Raw genomic sequence first — 9,939 nt, 5'->3', positions numbered from 1 at the left:
CTAAAAACACAAAATTAGTCGGGTGCGGTGGCACATGCCTGTAATCCCAGCTACTCAGGAGGCTGAGGCAGGAGAATTGCTTGAACCCAGGAGGCAGAGGCTGTAGTTTAGAGCACAACATGGCAGGCCTGAGTCTTCTAACCTTGTTTTCCTTAGTCACACTAGCCTTAATGTGGAGACCCGTTTCCCACTATATCACATTCTCCAGACCGGTCTACCTTCCTGCAATTTTGTTCCTGAATCCCCCAAATCTCTTGGTGACAGCTTTCAAATCACAACTTCCACTCCTCACTTGTGGCTGGATCAATAATTAAGCACATCAAAGAAAACGGAGTGCTCTGTATTAGCACGAGGGTTGGGGCTCGTTCTCTCAACATCTTTATCAAAGACTCAATGGGGAAACTGATCAAATCTGCCCATGACCCAAAGTGGGGAGGGTCCATTCTGATAACAGAATTTGGCTGGATCACTGACATCCCCACAGAGCAAAGTCACTTTGCACAGTGACACGTGGAATTAAAGTGTGGCCTGAGTCCCACAGCAGGCGGGGCCTGCTTATGTCTCAATCTCTCCCATGATGCTATAACTCAGGTGACGTTATGGGGTGACTACGATTTGTAATCAGTACGATAATGACACTGCGGCTGTGGAGGAGGATGTCATTCAGGACAGGCCTGCTGATGGCTTCTGAGCTGAGCTGTCAGAATCGCGGGGATGTATGGTACACACACACAAACAGCATGTGCACGTGCGAGAGAGAATATTCCAGAGCAGCAACAGCTGCATGTAAGTAGAAGGGATACAGCTGTCCGATGCATCCTTTTTCAGTTTCTGGGGATGTATGTATATTTTCAAGTTAAAAATCTGGGAAAAGAAAAACCACTGTATGATTAGCGTGGGCGGCAGGTCTGGATGACCAGCAATCTCAACATAAGCCTGTGACCTGGTGCCCCTCAAAAGCTACCAGTGTTTCCAGCTGCACCGATGGAAATGGCGGTGCAGTGGAAGGTCTAGGAACTTGGGTAGACCACATCCGAGTTCCTGCATTTGATTCTGAGTGCCAGACGGAAAGATGGACCCTGTGAACGGAGGGCATGACCAGAGGGCCACTGGCCAGTGAAGAAGCTGGACGTCATCACAGCCTCTTGGGACCATGTGGTCAAGGAGCACGCAGCTGTTTCCAGCAGCAGAAGGGCTGACAAGCAGAAGGCAGGGAAGAACTGTTCTGTTTTGCTACCTGAAGGCAGAATTGATCGATGGAGTCACAGACAAGCAGGGGTCAGCTCCCTGCAGAGCCGCGGAGCAGCACACACTAGCCATCACTCAGCGTCTGGCATGGAACGGGCTCTGCCGGGAGGCCTGTGGAGCAGCACACATCAGCCATGGCTCAGAGTCTGGCACAGAAGGGGCTCCACCATCGTTTGTCAGGGATGCTAAGGACAGTGTTCTTCATGGTGGGAAAAGCAGGCCAGTGGTTCTCCAACCCAGCTCTGCTTCAGAATCACAGGAAAGCTTATTTTAAAAAGCAGATTCCCAGGCCATACTCTGGGAGAGTTTTTCCCCCAGTAAGTAGGGTAGGGCTCTGGAATCTGTTTTTTTTTTTTTTTTTTAGACGGAGTCTTCCTCTGTCACTCTGGCCGGAGTGCAGTGCCGCAATCTCAGCTCACTGCAAGCTCCGCCTCCCGGGTTCACGCTATTCTCCTGCCTCAGCCTCCTGAGTGGCTGGGACTACAGGCGCCCGCCACCACGCCTGGCTAATTTGTTTGTATTTTTAGTAGAGACGGGGTTTCACCATGTTAACCAGGATGGTCTCGATCTCCTGACCTTGTGATCTGCCTGCCTCAGTCTCCCAAAGTTCTGGGATTACAGGCCTGAGTGACTGCACTCGGCCTGTTTTTTTTTTTTCTAACAGCTTTACTGAGATACAATTGACATACCATAAAGTTCACTTGTTTAAAACATACAATGAAATGGTTTTGGTATTTACAGAGTTGTGCAATATTACTATAATCTAACTTTAGAACATTTTCCTTAACCCCTAAATAAACCTCATACCCATCAGCAGTCACTTCCCATCCATCCTACCCAAAGTTCAAGGCCCAGGGATCCACTTTCTGTCTTTGTGGATGTGCCTATGGAATCTGTTTCTCAACACACTTCCAGGTGATTCTGCTTCTGCAGGTCCATGGTTGGGCGTTCAGGAACCAGTGGACCAGACTGTTCCAAGATCCCTTCCTAGTCTAAGCTTTCATAGCCAGAACAATGAATAACGACCAAGTAGCAGGTGCTTTGCTTGGTGCTGGGGTTATAAAAGAAACATGGTACAGCCACACCCTTGAGAACCTACAGTCAGTGGGAAAAACGGAATCATAAATGACTAAGTTGAATACAATGTGAGAAGTGCTACGACAGCATGGGCATTAAAAAGAGGCTCAGGATGCAGATAAAAGGGTGATTAATTCACAGCCAGGGAAAGTTGGAGGGGGAGGGAATGCTGTGTTAATTGCTTTCCATGCATTTCATGTATGGCTCATCACAATTCTGTGGGCTGGATATTCATACCACTATCATGCTTCAGTCAGAAAAAAGGAGACAGAGGCCTAGAGTGCAAAGTGGGGAGTGGCAGAGCTGGGTGTGAGCATGAGCAGTCAGGACCCTAAGACTGTGACCCCACTCCCAATGCTAGCCTACAAAATGGCCAGGGGACCCCTCAGAGTAGGGATTGCTGAACATCCCAATCTTAGCACACAGGAGGCACTCAGTACATTTTTGCTTAGTTTGGACTGAAAAGGGCCTCCCAAGTAAGGCACAAAGCCATGGAAGCAGGAAGATGTTTGTCATCTTCGGGAGCCGCAGAGGAGCAAGGCGAGTGACGCCAAGAGGTTTCGGAGCTGTTGACTCGTATGTGAGTCATGAGCCCACTGTCCATTCACACACGTCTGTTGAAGGAAGAGTCCAGCGTCTTCTGCATGCTACCCGCGGTGGGCAAAGCAACACGGTTCCTACCAGCACGGAGTTTATATTCCAGTAGGGAGACAGGGCAGTTCCATTCCAGCGAGACAAGAGGAAGCAGAGGGTTGCTATGGTCTAAGTGTTGGTGTCCTTCCCAAATTCAAATGTTGAAATGATAACCCACAGGTTACAGTATTACAAGGTGGGGCCTCTAGGGAGGTGAGTGGATCACCATGTGAGAACGTGGTTAAGAAGCTGGCCCTGTGCAACCTGGAAGAGCGCTGTCACCACAATCCGATTGCGCTGGCACCCTGATCTCGAGCCTCCAGCCTCTAGAACTGTGGGTAATAAATTCCTGCGGTGGGTAAGCCGCCTAGTCTAAGGTATTCTATTACAGTAGCCCAGACAGACTAAGACATGGTGCTGAGGGACAACTCCTGGTCTTGTGGGATGAGAGGGAGCTTAGTGGAGGAAGTCATGTCTAAACTGAGCCCGAAGAGATGAGTAGGAGTTAGCCAGATGGAAACCCTTCCAGGAGAGGAAACATTACTGCAAAGGTCAGGCCGCCAAATCCAGCGTAGCACACGTGTGAAGGATTCAAAGTGGGCTGTAGGGGGTGCAAAGAACTGAGAGTGGTGGTGAGGGCTGAGCCTCCAGCGTCACATTAAATTATGCAGGTGACAGGTCATAACGGGCCTTGAAGTCATAGTCAATGAGAGTGAACTTCATTCACCATGAGGTCATGAGAATGGTACTTTGATGTTCTAAGAGGACTTGTGGGCTGGGTGTGGTGGTTCGCACCTGTAGTCTCAGCACTTGGGGAGGCCAAGGTGGGAGGATCCCTTGAGCCCAGGAGCTGAAGACCACTCTGGACAACATAGTGAGACCCTGTCTCTACAAAAACTAAAAAAATAAGCTGGGTGTGTTGGCTCACACCTGTGGTCCTAGCTACTCAGGCTCAGGTGGGAGGATCACATGAGTCCAGGAGGCTGAGATTAGATCTTGGCAGTGAACCAAGATTATGCCACTGCACTTCAGCCTGGGACACAGAGAAGGGGAAGGGAAAGGGAAAAGGAAAGGGAAAGGGAGGGGAGGATAGGACTTGTTGCTTTTGAGGAAAATACTTGTTTTTTGGGAAAATCAGTCTGCTGGCAGTATGGAAAATAAACCACTGAGGAGGAACACTTGAGCCAGGGCACCCATGAAAATGCTGCTCAGGAACCCACGGGAGCGACGGTAGCACAGCCAGGGAAGAAGCGGAGGAGAAACAGACAAGGGGACAGATTCCAGCGCCATTTAGGAGGCAGGAAACAAGGGAGCTAATGTGCAACTGGACGTGAGAGGAAGGGAGGGGCCCAGCAGGACACAGATCTCCACCTTGGGCAACTGAGGGTGTGGTGTCCAGGTCACTGAGATGAGGAACCCAAGATAACAACCGGACTTGGAGATAAAGCTCAGGAGCTGATCCTTAACAGTCACAGAATTCCTTTAATTTTTGCCGTTTTTTCCACTTCCCAAACTCCCCAGACTATTTTTTTTTTTTTGAAACGGAGTTTTGCTCTTGCTGCCCAGGCTGGAGTGCAATGGCATGATCTCGGGTCACCGCAACCTTCGCCTCCCTGGTTCAAGCGATTCTCCCGCCTCAGCCTCCCGAGTAGCTGGGATTACAGGCGTGCGCCACCATGCCCGGCTAATTTTGTATTTTTAGTAGAGACGCGGTTTCTCCATGTTGGTCAGGCTGGTCTCGAACTCCCGACCTCAGGTGATTCGCCCGTCTCGGCCTCCCAAAGTGCTGGGATTACAGGCGTGAGCCACCGAGCCCGGCCAACTCCCCAGACTATTAATGACATCCTACAAAACGAGAAGCCGGGTTCTAGGCTTGCACTGCTCCCTGTCCCAGAGACCCCACGCCCGAGCCCACCGAGGGGCCCGCCTCGAGCTCGGCGTCCTCCCAGGTTACCTCGAGCTCAGGGTAGCTGAGCACCACCAGGGAGGCACAAGCGCGGACACTGTCCCCTTTCACGAAGGACACGTCAACGCCCCCGACCCTCCGCAGACCCGAGAAGGCCGGGTCTCGCTGCCACGCCTCGGTGTCCCTGTCTACGACGCGAGCCTTCAGCCGAGCTTGCTCCCTAGGAGGACAGAAGCAGAAGCGTCAAACTTGGTCGGGGCCACACCCCCGACTCTGCCTCCTCCACCCGCGCGGCTGCAGCGGACACAGCGTCTCTGCCAGGTCTTCTCCCGCTTCACGGGAAAGCAAGGGACACACCGGCAAAGCCACAGTCCCTAGGAGCCCAGGCGGCGAAGACCCGGCAAAGCGCAGGCCAGGCAAACCGGCCGGAAGCGAGAACCGCGCCCCGCTCCGCGGACTACAACTCCCGAGGCCCCGCCCCTGCCGCGCCGGAAGCTGGGCCGTGCTTGGGAGGCTCGGGCGGCGGCCGCCGCCCTGACTCCACAGCCTGAAGACTACGAGCTCGGAGGGCCCGCGAAGGGCCGCGCGGCCTCGGCCCTCGCCTCCTGCGCGTCGCCCGACAGCATTACCGTTTCCACAGTGACAGCGTTTCCTCCGGCGGGCATCCCCCCGCCTCCTGGGCCATTGTTTCGTCCTGGGCACCCTTCCGCACGTCACTTCCGGAGGCGACTCGCGCAAGCGCCTTCCGCCCTCGTTGCCATGGAGACTCGCGCTTTCCCGGGCCGCATTTCCCGCCCGGGTCCTCAGACGCTCCGGGCCGCTGGGTGAGCGCCTGCGTAACGCCCACGCACGCTCGCGGCTTCAAGTTGCCCCTCGGCGCCGCGCGCGATATCGACTCGGACCCCGAGAGGCCGTCCGTCCCGTTTTCAGCGGATAGCTGGGGCCAGGTAAGGGACCGCGCGAGGACCCGGGATCCCAGTGACGCCCGTCTCGCCTCTGCTGTCCCCGCCGCAGGGCACCTCTGCGCGTGGAAAAGCGTGGTCCAGCACTGCCGGTCCCACTCGGCCCGGTCAGCGTCCGCCTTTGCCGAACCCCGAAAGGATTCACCGGGTCCAGGACGGCCCGGCGGTTGCCTCAGGAGCGCTTACTGGGCGCCTGTCGTTGACGCCCCCCACCTCGACGGCAGCTCAGGGGTGTTCTCAAGCTTTCGAGGGCAGGTGTCGTGTATTTAAATTCCTCACAGCCTAGCGGGCTGAACTCACGGGAGGGCTGCGAGCTTGTACTGGGTTTCGTCTGGGTTGGACCTTGCTGGGCAGAAAACTTCCCCTACCAAAGTACGGGCGACCTTGGGGGTCTTGGTTCTTACCTCGTGCTCCTCAATTGAACTAGTGTTGGTTCAGTGCTCTCGCTGTGCCAGGTGTTGTGCGAAGTACTGTGAGGGAGAATATTTTTTTTTTGCGGGGAGCCGATTTTAAACCGGTGGTTGGGAAAGGCCCGAGAGGCGATACTGGAGACACCTGAAGGGTGAGTGAAAGAGCATGGCGGGTGAATGGAACAGCTTTTGCATGAAGGTCCAGGGGTGGGAACGAGGTTAGGGTTAGTGGTGTATTTGAAGCACTGAAAGGCAGCCGGTGAAGCTGAAGTGTAGCAATTTAACCCGTGGTTTTATATTCTACTGGGAGGATTCAGAAGGGTACGTGTGTATGTGTGTGTGTGTGTGTATATATAATATATGTATACATATATTATGTATACATATATATACATATATATATACATATATATATATAAACGTCAAGGATGTTAGGTTTTGAAGGGAAGGTGAAGGTTAAAGGATGACGCACGGAGAGTGCGGGCGCGCGGGCGGCTCTGCAGCAACACAGGTATATTGCAGACACCTGTGGGGGGCCAGCTTCACGCCAGAGCCCGGCAGCGATTACAGGCTGGGGTACTCATAGGCCTGCGGGAGGGATCTAGGCGGTATGGCTGGCTGTCCGGGAAGATGTTGATAACGCGTTCCCAGGATGAGGTGGTTCCGGCGGAATGTGGTGTTCCTTGCACTTTGTCCCAGCAGAATATGTTCAGAGGCAGGCTGTTTCTCATGGCTCCAACCCCCGTGGAATGTTTCACTTTGACCAAGGTCTGCAAAATGGAAGGGGGCTTAGAAAATGGCGCAGTTTGAACTGACAAAGGGGAAAATACAGACGACGAAATTAGACTCTGATTAGAGTTTGAGGCTCAGGAAAGGCTTCACACAGCTTTAGGAAGTGACAAGGCTTTGAAAGCAGGGTCAATTTTCAACGAATGAGCGTCGCCCACTGCACCCCGTGCACCCTGGTCTGCTGCTGCGACGTCTTTCCCACCAGAGCACTGACAGATATTTCACAGACAAGGGAACTGAAGCTTAGAGAGGTCAAGCCGCTTGCCCACCGCCGTAGAGCTGGCAAATGGGAGAGCCGGGACCCACACTCAGGCCCGTCTGAGCTGGGCTGTGTGTGGGCTTTGTTGGGTTCCAGAGTGGTCAGGGGGAAGGAGCCCTTGGATTTGGTAATTAGGAGTCACTTATGGACCCGTGGCGATGGGGCAAAGATCGTGGGTTCTGAGGAGGTGGCTGTCCTCTGGTTTGAGGTTCTGTTGCGCTTCAGGGCACAGGTGGTAGTGGTCATGAGGGAATACTGGGGAAGGTAGTGTAGCAGGACGAGCCGCAGACAAAACTCCTCAGACACTGAGTTAAAGAAGGAAGGGCTTTATTCAGCCGGAAGCTTTGGCAAGACTCACGTCTCCAACAACTGAGCTCCCCGAGTGAGCAATTCCTGTCCCTTTTAAGGACTCACAACTCTAAGGGGGTCCACGTGAGAGGGTCGTGATCGATTGAGCAAGCAGGGGGTACGTAACTGGGGGCTGCATGCACCGGTAATCAGAACGGAACAGAACAGGACAGGATTTTCACAGTGCTTTTCTATACAATGTCTGTCATCTATAGATAACGTAATCAGTTAGGTCAGGGGTCGATCTTTAACTACCAGGCCCAGGGCGCAGTGCTGGATTGTCTGCCTGTGGATTTCATTTCTGCCTTTTAGTTTTTACTTCTTTCTTTGGAGGCAGAAATTGGGCATAAGACAATATAAGGAGTGGTCGCCTCCCTTACTGCCCCCCTTTGAGAGTCTCACTCATTTTATTAGTGGGAGTTCTCACCTTCATTTTCACTGCTTGTGTCTTTCTGCGTGACAGATCGATAGTGATTCATGTAGCACACTTGTGCTGAAGCATTCTGGTGAACTAGAGTACTGATGAAACCTTTTACCATTTGAATGAGTACAGGTAGTAAATAAGGGATTAGTAAGCAGGTTCCTATACTACTATAATTTTTATTACATGAGTTTTAAATCCTCTTAGCGCTGGGAACCATTTTTAAACATGGTCTCAGTGTCAAATCCGTGCCACACTTGTACAGGCACACGTGCCAGTTTCGTCATGTCTGTAACTGTGTCTCTGACTACTTGCCCCGATCATCTATGTGCAGCAGCAATCGGTAAGGTTTCATTTTCCACAGACTCCTCCTTCAGCTGCTAGCAAGTAGTGGAGAGCCAATCTGTTTTGATACATAGCATTTCTTGTCTGAGTTTCTTGCCAGGCCAGAATAGTCAAGGCTCTGCTGGTCTTATTAGTGATGATTTCTAAGACAGCTTGTAACCGTATGATTCGGTTGAGCATGTAAATGGGGGTCCGGTATCCTCATGAGCCATCTTATGCCTAAGTAGCAGGCCTATAATATTGTATGATTTTCTCAAGGGGCCGTTTATTACTATTTTTTATATTTTTTAATAGCTATGCTTCTCTTTTCGCGGGAGGCATAGACAGAGAAGCTCAGGAGTTCGCCTGTCCTCATGGTCAGTAGGAAGAAAGATGGTTTAATAGTGCCAGTACCATAGCTACCTGCCCACTGGTCAAGTAATTTGGTGTAAGCTCTATGCCCACGTATCTAGTATAATCCAGAGGGGGCTGTCCAGTCCCAGTGGGACTGCGGGTGGGTCCACACGGTTTGCAACTTTGGGCATTTACTAAATGGATTTTTCTTAGTATGGTTTGAGCTCCACTAGGTGGCTGTTTTTGTAGTACTATTATACAGTTTTTGCCCACAGCAACTGAGTCTTCCCACAAGAAGGGTGGAGTCCTTTCCTACTCTTGCTATACAGTATTGTCTAATGATTGAGGCTTTTAGGACCTGGAAGTTATCAGGGTGATTTTTTTTAAGCCGGGAATTCATTAGGAACTGGGTCTGTAGGTACTAATTCTCAGGCTTCCCATGGCCATTGATCTCCTATTACAGTTCCTCCACATACATAACATGAAGTGACATTGAGAGACTGGGCTATATGCTCGGCTAATTGCAAAAGTAAATTTCTGTTTTTCCTGGAATTTCTGGTACTGGTACATTCAATTCATCGTAGAAGGTTTGAAATACTGGCTCAGGAGAGCGTTTATAAACTTCTCAAACCACGATATTTACTTGAAGATCCAGTCCAGCCTCATCAATTTTTAGGGTTACACGTTCCTCTTTTTTCTAGTGAGGATTAAGGGGGTTAGTTATTACTAGTTCTGAGGGGTTACACTGACCACTGGTATGGCTGCTTTTCCCTTTCTGAAGGTGGACAGGAGTTTTAAAATTTTTTAATCAAGTAGCCTAAATGACACAAGACCAGGATCCACATTTATTTTTATGTAGTCTTGATTTATCATAAATGTACTTATTTTCTGCCATATAGCCTCTTTTGTAATTAAGAGAACCACATCCTATTTTTAACTTACTACTATTAATGACAGCACAGGCATCAAATTTCAAGGTGACTTGTTTGGGCATCTCTTTTTTTTGTTTGTTTTGGCGAACACTTTACTTGTATCATTTATGAGCCCCCACCAGTCTTCAGTTCTTAATCTTATTTTAAAAACTGTGGTCATGGGAGGCTCAGATGGATCATAACACACATCAGGTTGGTCATTTCCTGGGCTACATATTATACAAATAAGTTCTTTTTAGAGTTCCAGTACACTTTTTTTTTTTTTTTTTTTTTTTT

General features: G+C 50.8%; 1 protein-coding gene across 2 annotated transcripts in view; it reads right to left on the bottom strand.

Moving 5' to 3' along the window:
* The window catches only part of ENDOV (endonuclease V), a 20,877-nt gene extending 15,305 nt beyond the window's left edge, over positions 1–5,572 (bottom strand). For both annotated transcript variants that reach the window (XM_011958619.1, XM_011958537.1), the window contains exons 1-2: positions 5,494–5,572; positions 4,913–5,084 (exon numbers count right to left, since the gene is read on the bottom strand). In XM_011958619.1, the coding sequence (XP_011814009.1) occupies positions 4,913–5,084; positions 5,494–5,549 (228 nt within the window). In that variant the 5' untranslated portion in view covers positions 5,550–5,572. The remainder of the gene's footprint in view (positions 1–4,912; positions 5,085–5,493) is intronic.
* Between the last annotated feature and the right edge of the window lie 4,367 nt (positions 5,573–9,939).

The sequence above is a fragment of the Colobus angolensis genome, unplaced genomic scaffold, assembly GCF_000951035.1.
Source record: "Colobus angolensis palliatus isolate OR3802 unplaced genomic scaffold, Cang.pa_1.0 Scaffold1, whole genome shotgun sequence".
Classification (NCBI taxonomy): Eukaryota; Metazoa; Chordata; class Mammalia; order Primates; family Cercopithecidae; genus Colobus; species Colobus angolensis.
This window is presented reverse-complemented; position numbering and strand designations above follow the sequence as displayed.